We start from the raw sequence: 26054 nt of genomic DNA on the forward strand, positions 1-26054 counted from the left end.
GTTCATCCATCTCTACACCTTGTAATCTCAGATTCTCCAGCATTTGCAGTTCCTCCTATCTCTAGTACATAACTTAAGTGTTTTTAAGCCATACTTGGGGCATTTGTTGAAAGTGCTAATTCAGCCACCTCTAAGCCGAAAGACCTGGATTCCTATTCTACCTACTCCAGAGCTGCATAGGAATATCTCTGTATACGCTGATTAGGAAATACTATAAGGTTAGTGTGATGCTGGGAGGGTATGATGTCAGATGGGTGGGGGGATTAATTTGCAAGGTAAGTAGCAAGTCAATGGGGTGAGGGGATAGGTGCTTGTGAAGTAGGCAACAGGCATGAGTTTAGGATACGTCAGGGTGAGCTGGGGAAATCGAGTCGGGATGGGTGGGTGTTGGGTCTGGGAGTTTCGGGACATGCTGTGTGGGTATTGCAGACAGACCTGAAGGGGGTGATAATGAAGAATCAGCTCTGGTGGTAGCAGTGAGGTGCAAGTATTTAAACCATAAGGTCATTTCCCAACACGAAATGGGTAATGGGCAAATCACTGCATTCCAAAAGCTATCAGTCTGCTCAGATACTTTAAATGCGACTGACTTTAGAAAGGTCGACAGGGTCACCCTTAGTCAACAGAAATTCTTTACTCCCCACATATTCTATAGATTTAACAGTAGGGGAATCTCTAATAGTAATTTGTAATTAATTTTAATTTTCATTGGTTTGATTTCCACTTTAATGATTTGCATACGTACCTTTTGGAGTAAACTGTCATTGGCTTTCCAGCCATGAATCTCCTCAGCACCATCTAGTGGATTATTTAAATTATATCACCCTTGTTGTTCGGGCAGAAAATAATTTTTAATAAATTCCCAGTTCAAACTGAAGGATTATGCTAATAAATCTTTTACCATTGAGCATTCAATTCTTCAAAAATCCGGTATTTCAATCTCTTTAACTTCATGGGCTGATGTTGTATAAATCAGTTAGTTTCTGAAAGGATGTTTAACTGATATCACGAGACAGGTTCTGCGCATCAGGTTATAAAAGATTGGTCCCAAGTGGAGCTAACAAAGTGTTCTAATGTTCCATTACCAGCTTTTCTCATGCTAAATCAATGTAACAGTAATGTATACTTGAATAAAGGTAAAAACCTGAGCACAACAGTGGGAACACTGGAGAAACATGTCGGGCAGATTCTGTGGAGAAACAGATTTAATGATTCAAGGGTCTAGGCCCGAAACGTCAGCTTTTGTGCTCCTGAGATGCTGCTTGGCCTGCTGTGTTCATCCAGCCTCACATTTTATTATCTTGGATTCTCCAGCATCTGCAGTTCCCATTATCATTAATGATTCAAGTATGAGTTCTCCAGGCATAATGTATACTTCATGCATATTTACTCTTGTGTTGAGCCTGATGTCTCAGCAGACATAATCATGTACCTTGACGTAATGTGGCTAGCTATTAAGCGCAATAAAATGAATCTTCACAGTTCAACAAGATTGAGTTAATCTTCTGCCAAACTCATACGGACATCCTTCCCCAGTTGGAATAAGTCATTGAGGCTAATATTAATAAGAAGGATTAATGTCAGTGAATCAATATGTTAGATGGCTCAGGAGAATTTCACACCATTTTAGCACTAACCTCACACTTTTTTCTGGATATTTCAATCAGGTCCCACGTAAGAAATTACTGTGTGAAATTAAAGCGCATGAGATTGGGGGTAGACACAGTTAAAGATTTGCATATGTACCTTTTGGAGTAAAGTGTCATTGGCTCTCCAGCCATGAATCTCCTCAGCACCATCAAGTGGATTATTTATAACTGCTTAGCGGGCAGGAAACAAAGAAGAGCAAATGGGCCACATTCTACAAGGCAGCCAGTAACTATGGTGTACCGCAGGAATGAGTGCATGGATCCCAGCTATTCACAAAATATATTAATGATTTAAATGAGGGATCAAAATTGAATAACTCCATGTTAGCAGAAAATGCAAAGCTGGTTGGGAGGTAAACTGTGAGAAGCATACAGAGAATAAAAATGCATTACCAATGAAGTATAACCTGAACAAATGTGAGGTTCTCTATTTTGGTTGCAAAAACAGAAAGGTAGATTATTATCTGATTGGCAATTGATTTGAAATGGGCTAGGTGCAATGAAACCTGAGTGTCCTTGTACACCAGTTGCTGAAAGTAAGCATGCAGGTAGTGAAGAAGGTAAACAGTATGTAGGCCTTTATAGTGAATGTATTCAAATATATGAAAAGGGATGTCTTGCTGCAGTTGTACAAGGCTGCAGTAATACCATACCTGCAGTACTGTGTATAGTTTCTGCTACCTGAGGAAGGACATTCTGGCTACAGAGGGAGTGCAATGAGGGTTTACCAGGCTAATTCCTGGGTGACCAGACTGATTGGATCAGTGAGGACTATATTCACTGGAGTTTGGAAAAATGAGTCTCATTGGAACCTATGAAATTCTAAGAGGACTAGACAGGAAAGATGCATTCAATGACCAGACACTGTGGTTGGTTCGCTCACCGAGCTGGTTTGTTAGTTCACAGACGTTTCATTACCCTGCTGGGTAACATCATCAGTGCAGCCTCCGATGAAGTATTGTTGTGTTTTCCCACCTGGTATTTAAACTCTTTGGGGTCCATTGGATTTGATTACCTCATTTCCAGTTTTCCTTGGCAGTGATGTATAGATAGGGTCTAGCTCTTTGTGTTTGTTGATGGATTTCTTGGTGAAGAACCAAGCCTGTAAGAATGCCCATGCTTGTCTGTATTTGGCCTGTCCTAGGATCCTGGTGTTGTCCCAATCAAACTGGTGGTTCTTCTTATCCATGTGAATGGATATGAGTGAGTGTTGGCCGTGTCTTTTTGTTGCTAGTTGGTGTTCATGTACTCTTGTGGCTAAATTTCTTCCTGTCTGTCCGATGTAATGTTCGTCACAGTCCTTGCATGGAATTTTGTATTACATTGGTTCTGTCCATATTGGGTAAAGGTCTATGGTTTAAGTTTGCAGTTGTGTGAAGGTTGACTTGGGTTTGTGCGCTACTCTGGTGCCCAATGGTCTTGTGATCAGTTCAGATATGTTCTTGATGTATGGTAGTGTGATGAGTGTGTTAGGGCATGTAGTATCTTCCTGTTGCTGTTTGTATGATAGGCATCGTCAGATCTAGTTGTTTGGGTATCCAATGTCCTTAAATACTTGATGGAGGTACTCTTCCTTTTTTTGGTGTAGTTCCAGGTTGCTGCAGTGTGTTGTCACTCATTTAAATAGTGGTTTCACACAACTCTGTGAGTGTTGGGGTGGTTATTGTTGAAATTCACCACTTGGTCAGTGTGTGTGGCTTTTCTGTGTACCTTTAGCAGGAATTCACTGTTGGTCTTGCATTCTACCATGACATCCAAGAGTGGGAGCTCTTCATTCTTTTCCTCTTCCCTGGTGAATTTGATACTAATGAGAGTGGTGTTTATAAGTTGGTGTGTCTCCTCTAGTTTGGTCCATTTGATGATGGCGAATGTGTCCTCCACGTATTGGATCCATACTTTGGGTTGGGTTTGCAGGAGGGCTATGCTTTTGAGTCTCTGCATCACAGCTTCTGCCATAAGGCCGAAGATAGGTGACCCCAGAGTATCCCGTTGATCTGTTCATAGATTTGAACATTAAAGGTGAAGTGGGTGAGGCATAGGTCCAGTATGTTCAGCATGTTGTCTGTGGAGATGGTGTCACTCAGGTCTCATTCTTTTAGTAGTGTTGCTAGTGTTTCTCTTACCAGTGGTATGTCAATTGATGTGAATAGGGAGGAAATGTCAAATGATACCATGGTCTCGTCATCATCTATTCTTATGTCCTTCAGGGAATTTAGGAATTCCTGGGCTGAGTGGATTGAGTGGGGTGACTTTCTGACATGGTGCTTTAGTCTTCATTGTAACTCCTTGGCTAACATATGTGTTGGTGTTCCTGGGATGGAGACTATGGGTCTGAGGGATACTTCCAGTTAGTGTACTTTTGGGAGGCCGTAGAACTTATGTAGAAAGCACAGGAATTCCTATAGGCCCAGTCTTCCACCAAGAAGACACATAGAACTATACTCAATATATACACCGCTGTGAAGGAAAACCAGAAATGAGATAATCAAATCCAATGGACCCCAGAGTTTAAATACCAGGTGGGAAAGCACAACAGCACTTCATCGGAGGCTGCACTGATGATGTTACCGAGCAGGGTAATGAAACATCTGCGAACTAACAAACCAGCTCGGCGAATGAACCAGCCACAGCATCTACAACCCGAGCTACAAATCTACTCAAGAACCTTAATCGCCAGACAGTACAGAACCATAATTTAAGGATATGGGGTTAACCATTTCGGACTAAATTAAGGAGAAATTTCTTCACCCAGAGAGTGGTGAGCCTGTGGAATTATCTGCCACAGAAAACAGTGAAGGTGGAAACATTGAATGTTTTCAAGAAGGAGTTAGACACAGTTCCTAGGACTAAACGGACCAAAGGATATGGGGTAAAACAGGAACATGGCACTGAGTTGGGTGATCAGCCTTGATCACATTGAATGGCAGAGCAGGATCAAAAGACCAAATGGCCTTTTCCTATTTTCTATTTTTCAGAATATTCTGCTTTCACCAGTGATCTTGGAGGCTCAAACATGATTGAATTAGGGCAGGTGTTGGGGTGTCTGAACACTATCACTTACCTGCTTCCACGTGAAATATAGATGTTTCCTGATCAACTTGTTCAGAGATATTAGGACACATTTCTGGATCAGGTGGGACTTGAACCAGGAGGTGACAGTCTCTACCTCTCCCTCTGTTTCATTCCAGTTCTCTGAGTCTGAAGGGCTTTTTTAACAAAAAGACACCCCTTTTGTGCCACAGTGTAAAAATTGGAACTCTTCATCCATGACAACTAAATCACTAATTCACTATTGCTGGTTGGCCAGTATTTATTGCCTGTTTCTAGTTGTGTTGAGAAGTTGGTAGTGAGCTGCCTTTTTGAACTGCTGCAGTTCATTAAGTGTGGGTAACCCACAGTGCTGTTCAGAAGGGAATTCAAATATTTTAATCTAGTGACACTAAAGGAACAGCAATACATTTCCAAATCATGTTGTAAGTGGCTTGGCAGGAACATAGCAGTTAGTGTTATTCCCGTATATCTGTTGCCCTCGTCTTCCTAGTTGGAAGTGATTGTGGATTTGAAAGGTGCTGTCTAAGGACCTTTGGTGAATTTCTGCAGCACGCATTGTAGATAGCACACACTGCTGCTAGTGAGTGTCGATGATGAAGGGAGTGGATACTATTGCTCACCCAAGCAAGTGGGAAGTATTCCCTTACATTCCTGAGTTCTGACTAGTAGATCGTGAACAATTTCTTTTTTTTAAACTATCTTCAAATTGAAGCTGGGAATTAAATCTCAGTAACTCTCAAATTTTTCTGCCAAGCACTGTTCATAAAATCAATATCTCCCTGTGTTAGGATCAAATTTTCTTTCTATTTTTTCTCTTACTGATTTTTTTTTCTCATCAGGATTCTAGATCAATCTTCACATCTCTCTTTCATTTTAATCATTAGTATTAACATTTCAAATTCTTCTGCTACAACTTGTAAATCTTTGTTAATTTTGAGACACTAGCAGCGAGAATTGCCTGAGAATTGATTTGAGCCCTGTTGATTTTTCACTGAATACAGCAAAAGTAAATGTAATATATCATTTGTTTAAACTCTGGAAATTTCAGTGCATCTGTGATTTTGGATCCCACAAGAGTGTCCAATTTGTTATGATTCTGAAATTTCATTACCCTGATGACTGAAAACTTCCAAAAGAAAAATGAATTTCCCAGTAACCAAAGGAAACAAACTAAAATTCATATGTACTAAGCATTACTTAATAAATAATAATAATACAAAACTAAACTACAGTAAAGGTACTTGTCCATTAGCCAATTAACAAAACCAAATTGTCCATGTTTATACATTATGCCATGTTTCAGTAGGTATGTAGCCTTGTAGATTAAAGCCACAATTTCCTCCTAGAGACTATATAGGATCTCTTTTCCTTGCCACACCAAAATATGTGTTTCAATATCTTTTGAAAGCCCCAACAATCATCTAAGTATCGTCAAAATTGACATCCAGCAGTCTTGAATACTCTGGCAACTGCTTGGACGATAAATCTCTACAAATCTTATCTCTTCAAACAGGGATCATTCCTATCAACATTCTGGTTGGTGGTGAAAATAAAATATCCTGTTCTCATGCTTGGAAAATCAGCAAATGTTGCTTTCCCTCTCTGAGCCTCTCTCGGTCTGAGAGTCTGTGTCCAAAAAGTCCTCTTTCTTGTCAAGCTGTGGAATCTGGAAATTGAGTTTCTATACATTTGGCCTGAGGATTTCTTCACATGAAACAAAATCACTTAGACCCATCTCCAGAAGGGTTTAGCACACTTTCATTATTCCCCATTATAGGATCTTGTGTTTTGTCTTAAGTTAAATAGAATAGTTTAAAGCATAACTGCCTTAAAAAGTCTAGCCTTTATAAAATGATGTCTTTGTCCTGATTCAGTTCAAATAAGGACCACCCACGACCTGCTGACTTTTCTTTCTCGATCCTTAGATGACTCAACGACAATTTCCAGGATTATATATATTTTTATAGATTGTTAATTTTACATATCTGGTCAAAATCAGTTCATAGAATCATATAGTACAAAAAAGGCCTTTTGGCCCATGAAGTCTGTATTGCTAAAAAAATGCATTACTACCTACATTAGCCCCACTTTCTTGCACTAGGCCCATAGCCTTGAATGTTTTGATACTTCAGATGTTCATCCAAGTACTTTTAAAGATTGTGAAGTGTTCCACCTCAACTCCCCTCCCAGTGCATTCCAAACCCCATCATCACTCGGTGAAAATATTTTTCCACAAATACCCTCTAAACCTGCTGCCTTTACAAATGTAATGAAATGTGAGGCTGGATGAACACAGCAGGCCCAGCAGCATCTCAGGAGCACAAAAGCTGACGTTTCGGACCTAGACCCTTTACAAATGTGCCCCCTTGTTTTAGACCCTCTGACTGAGGGGAACAAATGCATTCTATTCACCCTGTCCATTGTCTCTTATAATATAACATACGTCTATCAGGTTCCCCTTCAAACCTCTCTGAGAAAACCAAGCTTATTCAGCCTCTCCTTACAGCTGAAATGCTTCATTCCAGACAATATCCTGATGAATCTCTCCTGCACACCCTCCAGTGCAATCACATCTTTCCTATTGTGCAGTGACCAGAACTACACGCAGCACTCCAGTTGTGGCCAATACAAAGCTCTGTGCGGTTGCATGGATTGATAAAGGGTTTTCTATATCTTTTGTTATAATGATATTATTAATGGAGGGCACAGTACAAAGTACACCCACAAGCAAGAACTATAGGGTGGCCACCAGCTGTAAATAATATCCAATTCCTAAGGGAGGATCTCTACCGTGGCTTAACTTATACCTGGAAGTGTCACTGCTTAGCTGTAAAAAAAATGTTCGCTTGCTACTGACCAACAGTGACACTTTTTCTACCAACACTATTTTGTCTTTGTTACTTTCTACCTGGAGAACCTTTCTATTATAATCATCCATCAGACAACAACTATTGCAACTTGGAGGCAAAGTTTTGGTAAACCACAATCCTTGATCAACAATTTAGTACGTGATATCCTTTTGCAAGCAACTTTCATCTGCAGCCATCTCCATTCATACTATCTCAGTTGTGATGTGTGTTTCTGATCTTAAACCCTCTGACAGAGATGTATTGGAGTTAGAACTTTTGTGGGCAGTATGTGTGTGAGACCCCAGCTTTAGAAACACAGTAATGCTGAACTTTTCCCATTATTCCCTTCATTTCCTAATGTGTACTTAAAATTTTGTACCTAGCTTTATAAGTTCTGTAATGCTGATCTTTTAACTTTATTTCTCTGTTTTTTTTAATTTGTATTTGGAGTTTTGAACCGAGCTATCTTTGTAACTAAGAAGAAAATGGTGACTTTATACTCTTTTCGTCATAGTCCCACATCCTTGTGCTTGAGTACATGTGACAATAAACCTAATTCTAACTGTAATTATCTCTGTCATGTTAACAAAAAACTGAACAAAGAGAAATTAAGCATTTATTTAGATAAAGGATGGGACATTTTGCAATACAAATACAAACATTTAATACTATTGCTGTGAAGAGTGGAGTACTTTTGAAGAAGTAAAAAGATAAAGTAACGCACAACAACATTGCAAAGTTGGCTAATTGTCAGCAAACAATACTTGGCTCTCAGTCTTAATTGATCTGAACGTAGAACTTCACATTCAAAGATTGACAATCAAAATCAACTCTACTTCAGAATTCACAGCTCAATCAAACTGGAGACAACTGTTTTACCATGTTTACATCTTATATCTGATCTTAGAGATTCCTTGCAACCAAAAAGTGAGAATGTCACTTTAAGGGCTATTGCTCCTCAAATATCCTACCTGCCCCAGTCACAGCACTCCCTCTACTCATGAGAAAAACACGTTGGTTAAGATCAGTGACAGTACAAAGTCCAATGAGAATGATATATTCTTGGAGCTTTTACAGCCAAGATCATTGAATTGATTTTTAAATCTCCTTCAAATTATCAAAATATTGTTTGACACAAGACCATTACGCAAGTATAAAACAAATTAACAAAAGCATTGAATCTTGGCATTGCAATGTATTTAAATGCCATCTAGTGGTGATAAATAAATTGCTGTTTCTTGGAGTTTGTGAGCACTGAGGCTAAAATTTCATGTTCCAGCACATTTTCATAGAAACCCCAGCAATACTGAGGGGGTAAAGTTTTAACTTATGCCCCAGTTGGTTATGCAGGGTGCCGCCTACATTCTGAATCGCCAACTGCCCTTGCATAGAGCAGAGGCCTAGCATTGATCCATGCTGAACTGGGTCACGGGGTAGAGAGATAATAGGTGCTGTAGATGCTGGATTTTTCATCCTCATCCACACTTGGTCAACCAGTACAGACTATCGCTGGGCTCAGTGGGATGTTATCCTCCTCAATTGTGGGGCTGGAGTGTGATGAGTTAGTGGGGAGATGGGGATCTACAGCCTAAGGGGCAGGGTGACTTGGGACGCAGTAAAATTGTCCTGCTGTCAGATCATCAATGACAAGCATTAAGGGTCTAGGCCCGAAACGTCAGCCTTCCTGATCCTATGATGCTGCTTGGCCTGCTGTGTTCATCCAGCTCAAAACCTTGTTATCTAGGGTCACTGAGGTAGTCACAGTATTGGAGGGAACAGGAATTCTGACTCCTGGCAGTCCCAGCAACCTTAGCCTCACAGAATGTCAGGAAACATCAGAAGCCAGCAGGGTAAAACAAGGATATGCACTGGGTTAAGATTTGGTAAACCCAAATATTGGTACAGGAATATCTTTTCAAGCTGCTTTAAACTGCAATGAAGGCCAATATCTTTAGTCTCCAGCATCCAATCACAAGCTCTCCTATCCATGCACACTATACCTTTACAAGTGCTTAGCTTTCAGTATTTATGAGACACAATTCTAATCTTGCAAGCACCTGCCATAACATTAAATTAAAAGGCTTCCCACTCACTCTTCAAGTTCAGCCAGAGTTAGAGTCAGATTTCTCTACATAGACTAGAGAATTGTCAGGAATGTAGCTACAGCATTTAAAAAGAAATTGTTCTCATTGCTGGAAGGAGACACCAATATAGGCAATTGGAAACAGGCAGGAAAAGGAAAATCATTGCTGCAAGCTGCTGTAATCCAGAATGTACTACTGGAGAGTGTGATAGAGGCAGGCACACACAGGGCTTTCAAAAATTAGTGGGATAAGCATCTTATGAAGAGAACGAAGTTTCAGGGTATTGGGAAAAGGGTGAGGTGTTCATGAAGAGAGTCAGCATAGATGGTGGGCTGAATGGTCTCCTTCTTTGCTGTATACATTCCATGATTCTTGACTTGTTGTCTTGTGCTATTCCTAGAATAAGAAGCATCCATTAGCCACAATTTGTAGGTAAGGCCGTAATGCTGTTATAGGGAGGGAGTACCCAGCGACAGCAAAGGAATGACGATATATTTCCAAGTCACAACAGTGAGTGGCTTGGACGACAACTTGCAAATGGTGGTGTTCCCATATAGTTTCTGTCCTTGTCTTTCCAGATAGAAATGGTCGTGGGTTTGGAACGTGCCTATAAAGATCTTTGGTGAAGTTCTGTAGTCTAGGGGCGGAACGGTGGCTCAGTGGTTAGCACTGCAGCCTCACAGTACCAGGGACCCAGGTTCAATTTCCACCCCGGGCAACTGTCTGTGTGGAGTTTGCACATTCTCCCCATGTCTGCGTGGGTTTCCTCCAGGTGGTCCGGTTTCCTCCACAATCCAAAGATGTGCAGGCTAGGTGGATTGGCCATGCTAAATTGCCCGTAGTGTTCAGGGGTGTGTGGGTTATAGGGGATGGGTCTGGGTGGGATGCTTCAAGGGGCGGTGTGGACTTGTTGAGCCAAAGGGCCTGTTTCCACACTGTAGGGAATCTAATCTAATCTTGTCGATAATACATCCTGTGTCTGTGGAGGAGGGAGTGAATGCTTGTGGATGTAGTACCAATCAAGCAGGCTGCTTTGTCCTGGATGGTTTCAAGCTTCTTGAGAGTTGTTGGAGCTGTGGGGAGTATTCCATCTTGCTCCTGACTTATGCCTTGTAGATGCCTTGGGGAGTCAGTTGTTGCTGTATTCCTAGACCGTGGTTGTACTACTAATTCATTAAATTACCCAGAAAATTGTGACGTTAGACTGATACTTCATGTTTTCCAATTTACCACAACTTCTGACAATTTGTGGTGCTCTGTGGTTGACCTTGATACAATCCATAAAATTACCTTTTCACTGTAATCCTTTGCTTTGACGTTAAAAGGAATCATGAAATCCCAGGATATACAATGAGAGCGGAGGCAGCCTTTATCTTGTAAGACAATTGTTTGCTTTGTGGTAGTCAGCTTTGTGTTACCCATCTCCAGGTTTGGGTCAGAGTTCCTGCTGTGATATGTCACTCTCCTCCACATTGTCTGAAAAATTCACAATTCACTGGCCTGTTTTGTCTATATCTTCTATTCAGCCAAATGAGTTTCTTATTTCTGCTTACCTCTTTCAAACCGCCTCTAACAACCAGCTTCTGGAATCTATGAATGTCAGCCTTCAAGGTGTCAATTTCAATGTCCACTACTTTCATCTATCACATGTTGATATCTTCATAGAAGAGTTATGGATACCCAAGAGGTGTTGTCCCAAATCATTATACAGAAGATCAATTATATATAGCCATCTTCCGTGTGATGAATGTGGCCAAACCAAGGCAGACATCATTTACTTAGCAGTAACTATATATTAATGGAATTAGCATGCTCTAGGACCTTGAGACAGTGAACATGTCCTGCCAATACATGGTGAGGATCCATCTGAGATAGTGAAGATAGAAACAGTGCCGTCTTTTCTAATGATATAGTTCAAATTCTACTTCGTTGTGCCCTACATGTGCAATACCATTTCACCCAATTGACAATTGTGGTCATGTTTAAGTAATTCAGAGAAAAAACTGTATTCATACTCAATAATTCAGAAAATAAATAAGCAGACAGCAGAAGGATAAAGGGAGAAGTTAAGATAATTTTCCCACTGTAGAGGAGTGTGCTGAGGATGCATGCTGGCACTCGCAGTTTGGGGTCAGCGGTCACATTACTAAATTACTTACTAACATACTTACTCAGTTAATAAGGTTGAACATAGCTACAGCTTCACAATGTGTGTGTTAATTTTAGCATCAAGAGACAGGGAGCTGTGACTGTGGAACCTAGATATGTGAAGCTATCAAAGAGCTCCAGTATCATATTGTCAGTGCTGATCCATATCAGCTTGACAGTCTAGACCATGACAGTTGTCTTCCTAATGCTGCATCAGAGATAATAGGAACTGCAGATGCTGCAGAATCTGAGTTAACAAGGTGTAGAGGTGGATGAACACAGCAGGCCAAGCAGCATCATAGGAGCAGGAAGGCTGACGTTTGGGGCCGAGACACAAAGGATCTAGCTTTCCTGCTCCTATGATGCTGCTTGGACTGCTGTGTTCATCCACCTCTACATCTTGTCTTCCTAATGCTGTTGGCTGAATTTAAGCTTTACAGAAGAGAAGCTGTCTGGTTGCCGCTGCAGGTGTTCCTCGGCATGGAATGTTAGAACAGCATCATCAATCAACAGCAAGTCTTTTATCTTTTCCACGGTCATCAGCTGAGCAATACTAAAGAGCTTTCCATCAGTTCTGGTCGGTAAATAGACAACTGCAGATAGGAACATTGAGAAATAGCTACAGCAATGGAGCATTCACCTCATCAAATCTGCTCTGACATTTAACATGATTGCGGTTGATCAAATGCCTTTTAACCAGACGATCCCCATGACGCTTTATGCAATTGATAATCAAAAATTTATTAACTCTTACTTCAAATATACTGAGAGACTAAGCCTCCACAGCCCTCTGGAGAAGAGAATCCCAAACATTTACCAACCGCTGTGTCAAAAACAAGTACTCATCTTGGTCCTAATTACTATTCCCCCTTATTTTTAAATCGTGCTCTTTGGTTCTAAACTCAGGGAAAACATCTTATATACATTGACTCTATCTATCCCTTCAAATAGTCTGTAGGTTCAAATGAAATCACCTCAATTTCTTCAAAACGTCACAGAAGACAGGTTTAGCTAGCCCGATCTCTCTTCATAGTGTGACACTATGACAGCAGATGATTGGACACCGTGCAATAATCACCAAACAGGAATATTATCTCCCAGTTGGGGAACACTTCAGTGGTCAAGGGCATTCAGTCTCCAATCTTTGGGTAAGCGTCCTCCAAGATGGTCTTTGAGATACACAACAACATAGAATCGCTGAGCAGAAACTGATAGCCAAGTTCCATACTCATGAAGACAGCCTCACCCGTGATCATAGGTTCATGCCACACTACATATAACCATACCATACTGCTCTATATTTGTAAAATCTTCTTTACTGTCCATCACCTTGATAACTTGTTTTGATCTCTCTACCCAAATTAGTTTGTACAGTTTTAGATTGCTTGTTACTTTGGTTAGAACCTTGGCATGCAACTCTTATACCTATCATGTTATTCCAGCTGTTTGGTTTGTCTCCAGCATCACCTTATTTTTAATTTTTGGTAATTATGTCTCTGTCTCAATTAATTGGATTATACGTCATCCCTTTGCTAGTTATTCAGCTGTTGACACTTCATTCATTTTTAATCACCAGCAGAGACATATTATTCAGCCTGTCGGCACTCCATTCACACCATTTGAATGATCTTTTGATCTCTCTGCCTATATATTCTGTACCTGTGTGTTTCTCTTCGCTCTACCTGATGAAGCTTACGATGTTGAACAAACCTGTTGGACTATAGCCTGCTGCCGTGTGACTTCTGACCCCTTCTTCATAGGATTGTTCTGCCATCCTGGAAACAAGTCTGGTGAACATTCCGTGCACTCCTTCTGTGGTAATAATATCCTTCCAGAAATAAGGAGACGAGTTGTGGTCTAACCAAGCCCCTCAAGAATAATAGCAAGAATTCACTCCTCCTGTACTCCTTTTGAGATAAAAGGCTAACATTCCATTAACTTTTCTCATAGCTCGCTGTACCTGCATATTAGTCTTCATGGCATACTGACAAGGATACCAAAATCTCTTTACACATCTATATTTGTCAACCTGTCATTACTTAAGAAATGTTTTGCACATTTGATCTTCTTATCAAAGTGAATAAGTTCATAATTTTCCATACTATATTCCATGTGCCACATCTTGTGCAAACACTAAGCCGGAGCAAATCTTCCTGTACACTTTTTTCATCTACCCATATGTATTCCTACTTGGCTTTGTATCATTTGCAAATTTGGAAATATCACATTGATCCCTATATCAAACACATTGATATTGTGAACAGCTGGATCCCAAGTGCTGACCTTTGCAGTAGCTCACAGACAGAGAACATGAGAGTCATCCATGTATGCCTGTGTTCTGTTTTCTGAATGTTAGCCAATCCTTAATCTATGCCGCTACAGTATTCCCAAGCCATATGCTTTAATTCTGCTAACAAAATTCCTGTGGAGACCTTTTCAAAGGCCTTCTAAAAAGCCACATATACCACATCCATTTATTCCTTTTTAATCAACTTTGTAGGCAACATCCTCAAAAAACTCTGACATGTAAATGTGGCCTGAAGATTAAGTTGGCCTGAAGATTGTATGATTTTCCACTCAGCAGGGCACTTTACCTGATGTAGCAAAGTTTCTGATATCCTTTGAAATGCAAGAAACTAGATGCAAGAATGCAAGAAATTGGCGACATGGTTTGAAGAATACAATAGATGCTTATTACAGTTAGATGTTATATACAAAGATTACTTTCTTCAGGTATATCAGTACCTGAGCTAACATCAAACTATTAAGTTAAACAGAACAGCATTTCTTCTTGTAGCGTGTAATGCCTCAAGTGATCCTTAGTAATGTGGTTTATGTGACTGTTATAGGACTGCTACAATAATAGTGAGGTGTCTTTTTAGCATATTCTGTCATATTGACTTTGGAATACAGTACAACATCCCCCTTTCTATTGAAAACAAAAGAAAATCTGAAACTGGTATAGACAGTTACAAAAACCGAAAGAACTGTGTATGCTGTAAATCAGGAATAAAGACAGAAGTCAGGTCTGTGAAGAAGAATCAGACTTAACTTTTCGGGTTCAGTGACCCTTCCTCAGAACTGGAGTTCTGAAATGGACCCAAAACATTAATCCTGGTTTTTCCTCATGGAAGCTGCCAGAACCACTGAGCTTTTCCTGTGACTTCTGTTTTTGTCGTACAGTTATACATGGGCACATAGTGTCAATTCAACAAGTATACAAAGGGGTAAAAAAGAAATTAGGTTAGTATTTCAAACTTCTGCATAATGTTTTGGGGGATTTACGAATCATCCCAACCTGGTGAACCAATTGCTATCTGGAGAGTTGCAGATCTTCTGGTAAGATGATGGTAGAGTAGGGTTTCTAAGCCCAGGGTTAATCCACTCGGTCCACTTTTCAGCTCTTGTCTTTTTTTCCTTTCTTAACTCTTGTTGAAGAGCTCAGTCTCAGCGATGGCATTGGCAGGTGGCAAGTGGCCCCAGTGCAGATTTGTGGAGGTGCAGCCAGAGAGAGTTTGGGTTCCCGACAACTTCTGCACCGATGAGACAGTCTTAATGCCAACTCATTGCTGCAGCAGAGGTGATTTTGGGTTCCGGCACATCTGCATCCAACACAGATTCATGGAAGCAGCAACGGAGGCGAGTTTGGGCCCTGCGCAAGACCCAACAGTATTGGCAGTGACTGTATCACAGAGGTGGGCTCAAAGCAGTCTCAAGGCAGCGGTGGAGTCAAGTTTGGGCCAGTGTGTACCAGGTAGCATTGGCGGCATCTGCATTTGCAAGGTCCCATTGTGGTGAGGGTGTCAGTAGAGGTGAGATAGTGCAGAGGAGTGGCAACTTTTGTTCCAGTGGCATGGCAAAGGGACTCATGTCTGGTCATCAAGCCCATGGCTGAGCACTTAACAAGAAGGGCTGTAAAGTTGAATATTATTTCTTTATTCGTCTGCTTTACTATTCTATGGTTTAAGATTGTTCTGTAGAGACGAGATACTATACAACACTTTTCACTGTATTTTGTACCTAAGTACCTATGACAATAAATAAATCAAATCAAATAAATCAAATCAGTTGAAAATCATTCTTTGATATTCTTTATTGGCAACTTGGTTGATTTATGCTGTTTGTTGTCACTCAATCATCATAGGAGTGTCCTTCATTTTGTTCATATATAATTAGTGTGTTGCTTTTTGGATGAAGCTGGCCTCTGTTCCTTCAGAATGCAGCACTGTGATCTGCAATGACTTTGTATGATCTGGACCAATTGCAAATTTCACAAAACTTTGCTGGTATACAAGAATTTTTAATTGTATATCAAACTCGCACTCTCTGCCCAGTGCACTGATTTTATAGTTCTCTACCTCCTTGCCTATCTTGTATGTCTTTCATTCTCCTCTGTCTTTGAAGAAGAATGTCATGTGCTTCAGGGTAATTAGATATTTAGTTCCTGGGCATGATCTTTCACACTTGTCTTCTGAGCATAAGTTGTCCTTCCAATGATAGCCAATTCTCCACTGATGTTGCATGAAAATTCAACAAAGTAATGAAAAAATGTTGGGTTTTTTTTGCTTCACACTTAATAGCCTTTGATTTCATCATTTTTACCGTATATTCTGTTAGTCTAAGTGTGGTTAGTGCAGTGATAATTAGATAGGGATCATTTCTCACTTAATACACCTCTAGAATTTTTTTTTATCAGTCAATTGCAGTCCATTGTTGGGCACTATCTATTCATGGATACAAAATAAACTGAAAGTAGTGTTAACTTTGGGGAAACAGGTCATGATCATTGTATTCCTAAGACATTGAACAATGGCAAACTTGGAGAAATAAAATATCACAAAATGTAATCTTCCTTGTGCACTACCATTGTTATTTATGTCCAGAAGTGGAGAGAACATCAGGTCGATATAGAGGTTCCCTCCAATGCTAGAGTTGACTTGTTTGGCATGCCTCATGTGCATTCACAATTTATCCCAGGCCAGTGCACAGATTCACTGTGCAAGGCAGCTGAGAGATTCAACATCCATGTAATCCTATTGTAACATAGACATGATAGTTTGGCATAATGCTTTTGAAATTAAGACTTGTTTGCCATTGAAGATAATTTATTACAATATACCAAATTCATCTCTATATGGCTAAAATGAACAAATCTTTTCATTTATTCTTTAACTGCACCATCTCTGAATGATGTTCTTTTGCAACTCTTGTAGTTGCTTATCTTCAGCAGTTGTCAACTGCAACAATTTGCAGTCACTCTCACCAACGTGTAACAGATTAACATTGAGGACATCGTCAACTTCATAGTCCAGACCTCAATGAGTAGACCTAGAGGTCTTTATGTGGGTTGCAGATTTTGCATAGCATGGGAATCATCCTTGTATCCAGCTTATGTCTCACTTCAAAATTATATCCTTGCACCTTAAAGTCATCAGAGTCCACAGCATAGCTTCCATGCTGGTCAAAGGCAACCACCTAATTATTTTAACCCTATTTTCTAGCACCAGTGAGGGTTTATAATAGGCAGTAGGTTTCAGATGTCTGCCAACCTCTGAGTGAAAATGTTTTTCCTCACATCTGCCCTAAACTTTCTGCACCTTATCTTAAATCGATGTCCCCAACACCCTGTAATAGATCCTTCCACTAAGAGGAAAAGTTCCTTCCTTTCAGCCCTGTGTATGCCCCTTATTATTCTATACATGTCAATCATGTCCCCTCCTAGTCTCATCTACTATAAGGAAAACAACACCAGTCTATCAAATTTCTCTTCATAACTGAAACTCTTCAGCCCAGGGAACATCCTGGTAAATCTTCCCTGCTCCCGCCCCAGTGCTATCACATTTTTCCCTAAATGTGGATTCCAGCACTGCACATAGTGGCCTAATTAACATTTCATACAGTTCAAACAGAACATTCCTGCTCTTAAACTACATGTCTCAATTAATAAAAGTACGTATATCATATGCCTTCTTAATTACTTTATCCACCTGTCCTAATACCTTAATAGACTAATGTGCATGCACATCAAAGTCTCTCTGAGCCTCCGTGTTTCCCCGAGTCTTAAGATTCATTATGTATTCCCTTGCCTTCCGTTTGCCACTGATCAGCTCATCTGACCAGCCTATCTTGTAGTATAGAGCTATCCTTCTCATTATTTAACATCCCACAAAATTTCATATCATATGCTTAATAATCAAAATTCCTATATTACAGTCTGAATCATTTATATGAGCCACAATTAGCAAGGGCCTCAACACTAACCCCGGTGAGATCCCACTGGACATTGACTTCCAGTCGGAAAACCATTACTCAACCATCACCCTCTGCTTCCTGCCAGTCAGCCAAGTGTGGATCCAATTTCCCAAATTTCCTTGGATCTAATGAGACCTTACGCTTGCTATCATCAGAAAGTTAATTTTTGAGGTCATGGTCTCCTTTGTCTTACCCATGACTGTAATGCATTAGCAATATAGCTAAACCCAGGTGTATCTTCAATATCTATCCAAGTCTCCTAGAATATGGCTTGGAGAACTTAGAGAAATAGCAACCATTAGAAACTGCACTGCCCAAGTGCCATCATAGATTTTCTGAGCTCTGGGAATTCTACTGCTAAATGGACATGCTTATCAGCTTTAGAAAGAATCTTGTTGTGGTAAACTTAGGTGTTAACTCTCCTGGCAGCTATATTTCGTAATGGACACCTTTCCAGTGAAAGTTTAAGGTGCATTGCATCAGGCATACACTCATGGTGCCATCTTTCTTTAAGACATGAGTTAGGATTATGCCATTCTGCGCAGTGGTTGACCCTCTAAATAGTACCATGTTCCTCATCTCATTCTATTCCTCTCTTGAAGTGCACACTGCACTTACTTAAATTGTCAATAAATGACATTGTAAGATTGTAACATCTTTAAGGTGAAATATTGATGATTGTGTCAAATCATATTTGAGATCATTGTCCGATTCTACTTAATCTATTCTACTTCACAGGATGTGGCTTGAATCTCATGAAATGTGACAACATCAAGTTCTGTGCATACTGCTAATCCTGCCATTGCTGAACTTTGGTATCTATAGGGTAGACAATTTCAGGAATCCTCATCATGTGCAAAAATCTGCCTTTTGATTGCTTCACTCTGAACCTTATTTGATGGGATTGCACTTGAGTGCATTCTTAACACTTCCCTTTGCATTAGTGTGGCAGTGTTGTGCTATCTTGTTGGCTACCAATGCATGCATGCTCACTCTTGGCACCACATACTTTACAGATATCAGGAAAAACTGGAAAACTTTTGGTTAGCTGTGAAAATTTCATCTATTACTGATTTTGATGGTTTGGTCCTCTTTGCTGACTGTAGAAAGAATAGGCTAGCCACCCTAGTTTCAAACATACATCCTCAAGTATTATATCCCTTTTTCTTGCCCAAAAGTTCCTTACTGAAGGTTTTAATTGGTGCAGTGCAATGATTAATTCAACAAACCTCTGAAATTTCTTCTTCAGAAATTTCTCACTCAACATCCTTTTCTGTGTCATCTTCTAACAAACTCAATAGACACTTGCAGCTTCTGTCTTTATGAGATTATTTGGCGTCTTTTAATCCTGAAGTTAATTGTTTTGAAATACATTGTATGGGTAATTTCAGACATGATATGGCCAGTGTTTGGGAGGGCAAAGATGAGTTTCCTTTGGCTACCCAGGCTTTCCACAACTGGGATTTACCAGATTTCACTACTATGGGTAATTTCAGACATGATATGGCCAGTGTTTGGGAGGGCAAAGATGAGTTTCCTTTGGCTACCCAGGCTTTCCACAACTGGGATTTACCAGATTTCACTACTGAGTCTTTTGCAGATCAACTGATAGAGGTAAGTTTAATTAGTCAATTATTCATTGTATTACAGAACTGCTAGGATGGTGTCAGGTGAATTAGATTAACTTTCTCTCACCTTTTCAGATTTAACAATTACAATGTCCCTTTTATTGCAAACTTACAGTAGAATGGCTGAGTGTTCCATTGATCCTGATAGTAATGGACCAGAGCATTAGTTGATACTTAATGAGTTAGGAATGTACCTACATTGTGGATCCATTCGCTCATTAACATCTCAAGGACCAATACAACAATTCTCAAACACAACAGAATTGTGTTTCTTTTCTTATGTTTTTCCTTTCTGACGCTTCTTTTTTATCTCATGAACTTTTCTTCTTCCCTTTATTTCTATTTTAGACTAGAATTTGACACCACTTTGATGATGTAACAAGCCACATTGATGAAGATAGGTCAATGGATGTGGTGTATTTGAGTTTTAGCAAAGCATTTGATAAAGTTCCCCATGGTAGGCTCATTCAGAAAGTAAGGAGGCATGGGATTCAGGGAAATTTGGTTGTCTGGATATAGAATTGGCTGTCCAATAGAAAACAGAGTGTGATAGTAGATGGAAAGCATTCAGCCTAGAGCTCGGTGACCAGTGGTGTTCCTCAAGGATCTGTTTGAGGGCCTCTGCTTTTTGTGATCTTTATAAATTACTTGGATGAGGATTTGGAAGGGTGGGTCAATAAGTTTGCTGATGACACAAAGGTTGGTGGAGATGTGGATAGCGTGGCCGGCTGTTGTAGGTTGCAACGGGACATTGACAGATGCAGAACTGGGCAAAGAAGTGGCAGATAGAATTCAACTCAGTAAAGTGTGAAGTAATTCATTTTGGAACGTTGAATTTGAATGCAGAATACAGGGCAAATGCCAGGATTCTTGGCAGTGTGGAGGAACAGACGGATCTTGGAGTCCACGTCCATAGATCCCTCAAAGTTGCCAATCAGGTTGATAGGGTTGTTAAGAAAACATATGATGTATTGGCTTTCATTGGCAAGGGAATTGAATTTAAGAGCCACAAAGTTATGCTGCAGCTCTACAAAACCCTGGTTAGACCACACTTGGAATATTGTGTTCAGTTCTGATCGCTTCATTATAGGAAGAATGTGGAAGCTTTAGAAAGGGTGCAGAAGAGATTTACCAGGATGTTGCCTGGACTGGAGGGCAGATCTTATGAGGAAAGGTTGAGGGAGCTAGGGCTTTTCTCATTGGAGTGAAGAAGGATGAGAGGTGACTTGATAGAAGTGTACAAGATGATGAGAGACATAGATAGAATGGATTACCAGAAATTTTTTCCCAGGACGGAAATGACTATTATGAGGGGGCATAATTTTAAGGTGATTGGAGGAAGGTATAGGGGAGATGTCAGAGGTAGGTTCTTTACACAGAGAGTGGTGGGTGCACGGAATGCTCTACCAGCGGTGGTAGTGGAGTCAGATACATTAGGGACATATAAGCAACTCTTGGATAGGGACATGGATGATAGTAAAATGTAGGGTATGCAGGGTAGTTTGATCTTAGAGTAGAATAATAGGTTGGCACAATATTAGAACATAGAACATAGAACATAGAACAGTACAGCACAGAACAGGCCCTTCAGCCCACAATGTTGTGCCGACCATTGATCCTCATGTATGCACCCTCAAATTTCTGTGACCATATGCATGTCCAGCAGTCTCTTAAATGACCCCAATGACCTTGCTTCCACAACTGCTGCTGGCAACGCATTCCATGCTCTCACAACTCTCTGCGTAAAGAGAGTGGGTCAAAAGGCCTGTACTGTTCTATATTTTACGTTCATTCTATTTCTGCATCATTCACTGTTCGTTCCTTAAGCCACTCCTTATTTTGGTTGAGCAGATAAGCTATTGGAAACATTGTCTATAAAGTCCCAATGTTACCACCGCTGTAAATTATCTTATTGATATTGCAATGATTTATAACACAATTATGATGCATATGAGCATATACACATTGAAGCATATTAATTAGGATAAGAGGTAGGCTAATCAGACCCTCAAATCTGCTCCACTATTTAGTAAGAATATTTTATTTAATTTGTTCACAGCATGTGGACATCACTGGCCAGGCTGACATTTTTTGCCAATTCTTAATTGCCCTGGAGAAAATGGTGGTGAGTATATTTTTAAACTATTGAGGGAGACATGGAGTGAGGTGGTAAGGTCCCATACAGCTCTCTTCAGGAGTTTCAGAATTTTCATTCACTGACAATAAAGTGACTGTGACATAGTTCCATGTCAGGATGGTGTGCAGCTTAGAAGAGAACTTGCATGGAGTGGTGTTCCTAGACATCTGCTTCCTTTGTCCTTTTAGGTGTAGGCATCACAAGTTTGGAAGGTGCTGTCAAAGGAGATTTGGTAAATTATTGCAGTGCTTCTTGTAGATGGTACACACTGCAGACATTGAGCATCAGTGATGAAGGGAGTGAATGCAAAGGTTTGGGTGGGGTTTCAATCAAGCTGGCTGTTTTGTCTGAGATGTTGTTAAGGTTTTTGAGCATTGTTGGAGGTGCACTTGTCCAGGGAAGTGGGGGGTATTCTATCACACTCCCTCATGTCTTGTAGATGGTAGGCAGAATCTGGTGGGGTTGGGGGGGGGGGGGTGGTGGTGAGTTGCCTGCTACTGAGTTCCTAACCTCTGACTTGCTCTTGTAGCCCCAATATCTATGTGGCTAGTCCAGTTCAGTTTCTGGTCAATGATAATCTCAATATGCTGACAGCAATGGTAATTCTATTAAATGTCAAGAAACATGGGTGAGTTTTCTCTTGTTGGAGATGTTCATTGTGTAGCACAAATGCTACAGCTCATACTGCATTTAGCAATGAACTGATTAGTGCCTAAGGTGTGAGAAATGGTTTGAAAGCGTCACTGGCTAGGCCAGCATTTATTGCCTATTCCTAATCACTCAGAGGGCAGTTAAGAGTCAACTACATTGCGTTGGTTCTGGAGTCATATGTAGGCGAGATGAGTAAGGATGATAGTTTCCTTCCCTAAAAGACATAAGAGAACTAGATGGGGCTTTTCAACAATTGGCAATGGATTGATGGTTATCATTAGACTCGTAAGTCAAGACTCTTTTAGTGAATTCAAATTCCATCATCTGCCATGACAGGATTTGAACCCAAGTCTCTAGAACATTATGGGGTCTCTGGGTTAATAGTCCAGTGATACAACTATGAGGCCATTGCCTCCCGGGTGCAAACAGCAGTAAACATTCACCCTTCTGAAATTATAATAGAAGGAAGCTCATTGATAAAGCAGCTGAAAATGTTTGTACCATGGCTGGTTGATCTCAGGCAATCACAACCTTTTTTTTTCCTATTTCACATCTCATCAACTTCAATTACTGACTGATTTATCTTCCTAGTTGCCGCCAAACCTGCTGACCAAGGTGATTTGAGAGCTTGAGAAGATGAGTCCTTCCTTGGTAACCTCAGTTAGTGCAGGAATTGAACCCATGTTGTTGGCATTACTCAGAATTGCTAACCAACCATTCAGTCAACTGAGTTAACTGACCACCTGCAGCCCAATCTATGGTTCAATTGCATTACACTTTATTGAATTAAAATTAAAGTGTACCTTAGTAATTCAGTGACTGCACTGTAGCGCTGCTGGAGAAATCCGGCCAGTATAGATTCAAAATCCTGAGAATTGAAAATAAAGAATGAAGAAAACAGGGCTTTGAGCAATTATATGCTATGGTTAAACTTATACCATTAACCTCACAAATAGCCTGATGAACCAGTTGTGCTGCTTTAGAGTTCTTATTGTGCCCCTTTTCTTTTCTATGACTCTTATCTCCAAGTCTGCATCATGGCGTGTTAACCTGGTTTTGTAGAATATTCAAATACACTGCATCTAAAAAAATTTTACAAATTTAACATAGGAATTGTACAAATAAAGCAAGCTGGTGATGCCAATGATCATTTAAGGAAATCCAAACAATATTTTTCATCAATATCTGCCAGATCTTCTCTACAATTTTGAATTCAGTGTATGCAAGTATAAGAAAATGCTCTGTGTAAACGTAGGAATTTGTGGCATGATTATATGACACTGATCTCATTGGTTACATGATAGCTACCTATGTACACCATGTTTATCCATTCTCTACTGATTTTGCCAATTTGGAGTTGAAATTAGATATGAGGAAAGAATTTCCATGTGATTTGTGCTGTCATTGAACTTTTTCAAAATTTTGTCTTAAATCCAATTTAAATGTGTAGAATTTCCATTGAATTTGCAGTAATGTTACAGCCAATGAACGAGAAGAGCTCAGAGAAAATGGGTACATTATGGACCTACTTATTCTCTTAAAATAAGAAAATATTTTCTTGTATTCTTGCATCTATGATGTTGGGTGTTTATTGATCTTCATGTCATTCAAACTGAAGGATTAATATGTGAGACTGTTCTTCCATTTTTTAATTGAGAAATAATTTGTAGTTGGCATAAAATTTACCTGCTTCATGCCTCATAATAATTGATGCTGTGGAGACACACACATTTCTTTGAAGAGTTGGGAGTCATGTTGAGATTGTACAGGATGTTGGAGAGGCTTTTTCTGGAATACCATGTGCAGTTCTGGTCATCCTGTTACAGGAAGGATATTATTAAACTGGAGAGGGTTCAGAAAAGATTTACCAGAACGTTGCCAGGAGGGTTTGAGATATAAAAATAGGCAGCATAGGCTGGGACTTTCTTCACTGGAGCGAAGGAGGTTGAGGCTTATAAAAATCATGTGGGGTGTAGACAAGGTGAATGACAAGGATCTTTTCCCTAGGGAAAGGAGTTCAAAGCTGGGGGGGGCATATTTTTAAGCTGGGAAGAGAAAGATTTAAGAAGGACGTGAGGGGCAACTTTCTTACACCAAGAGTAGTTTGTGTGGGAATGAACTGCCAGAGGAAGTGATGGATGTAGGCACAGTGGCAACATTTAGAAGTCATTTAGATAAGTTCATGAATAGGAAAGGTTTGGAGGGATATGGGTCAAGTGCAGGCAGGTGTAACTAGTTTAGTTTGGGAGCATGGTCAACCTGGATTGGTTGGACCAAAGGGTCTTTTTCCATGCTCTATGACTCTGACTCTATGGCCAATATAAGTGTTAGTTTGACTCAGTAGTTGTTTATGTTTATTGTTAGAGTCTCCTGGAAACTAGATCTTATCTTCTGTCTAATTAGTTACAAAGACATCAGATATCTTTATGGTCGCTTCAGATATGATGCATATTTTCAGTTCAGAAAACTTTGATCTTACAATAAGATTTTTAACAAAAGGTTATTGACAATGATATCATGGTTTTGATTCATTGCCAATCCTTGGTTACTATAGCTCACCAGCTCTGGAACACACCTCCTTGTTTAACAGCAAGAGTTCTGTGTTAGTCTTACATAAAATTGTAGCAGGTCGTTTTGTGTTAGTTAAAAGTGCAGCATCCTGTAAAATAAATATTTATAAAAATTAGAACAGGTTTAAACCATCAGCATTAATTGACTGTTCTTATCAACAGTAGTTTATTTTTCCTAGGCATTGTAGATAAATGGTAGATGTTTATTTCCTCCCACTCTCCCAGAGATGGATTTACCAGTTGTGACAGGAGAATGTGGGTGCAAACCTTGACTAAGTCCAGGCCAGAAGGCTGAATGAAAGTTTTTCCATTTGAAAAGCAATTCAGGCACTGAGGACCAAATGTAACCTGTTGAATGTTGGCCAATATCCTGTTGTCTGATGTGGGATGCTGCTTCAATTTGGTATTCCTTGCAAAATGCAGGAACCTGTCAAAAGCAGACGTCACCAATGAGTGATTATCTTAATATTTACCACTCTCCTCCATGTCACCACAGTGTCCTTCTCCATCTCTAGTGAACCTGCTCCACCTACTTTATCCCTCGTTCTCTCGTGCCAATCCTTTGCCTGGGTTCACCATAAACTGAATAATGACCACCTCGCTCAGTGGCACTGACAATATTGGAGAGCAATCTGCTCTCGATAGCTCTCATGGTGATAAATCCTCCTGAGGACAATGAAAACCCTAACCAGGTCCAAAAAGATAAATGTTTTAGCAGCACTAAATTGTGTCAGGGAGATGTGGATTATAGTGGCTGAGTTACCATCGATTTTGCAGCTAGTATTTCAGCCTACCAGCCCAAGCAGCAATTTCCACTTAAAGTGCACACTTTGTCAGAAATGGGATTAGATGTCAAAGGATATTTGGACCAGAAAATAATTCAAAAAGCCATTATAAATGTGAATGTCTTATTATTTAAGTTGTATGTTTTCTTTATTATTTCTTACCCCCTACTTACAATGGAAACTGCCGATGTCAAACTGCCCCAGCCTTATTGTGTATGTTACCTCAATAAAGCTTATTGTTTTACAATTT

The 26054-nt window shown here is 40.0% G+C and overlaps 1 protein-coding gene across 5 annotated transcripts in view; it reads right to left on the reverse strand.

Annotated features, from left to right (window-relative positions):
* The window catches only part of LOC125456295 (cyclic nucleotide-binding domain-containing protein 2-like), a 139896-nt gene that overhangs the window by 71254 nt on the left and 42588 nt on the right, over nucleotides 1–26054 (reverse strand). For 4 of the 5 annotated variants that reach the window (XM_048539348.2, XM_048539321.2, XM_048539330.2 and 1 more), the window contains 2 exons: nucleotides 25025–25108; nucleotides 23253–23317 (listed from right to left, as the gene is read on the reverse strand). In XM_048539348.2, the coding sequence (XP_048395305.1) occupies nucleotides 23253–23317; nucleotides 25025–25108 (149 nt within the window). The remainder of the gene's footprint in view (nucleotides 1–23252; nucleotides 23318–25024; nucleotides 25109–26054) is intronic. The other variant, XM_048539354.2, reaches the window with a different exon arrangement.

This window comes from Stegostoma tigrinum, chromosome 1, assembly GCF_030684315.1.
Source record: "Stegostoma tigrinum isolate sSteTig4 chromosome 1, sSteTig4.hap1, whole genome shotgun sequence".
Taxonomy (NCBI): Eukaryota; Metazoa; Chordata; class Chondrichthyes; order Orectolobiformes; family Stegostomatidae; genus Stegostoma; species Stegostoma tigrinum.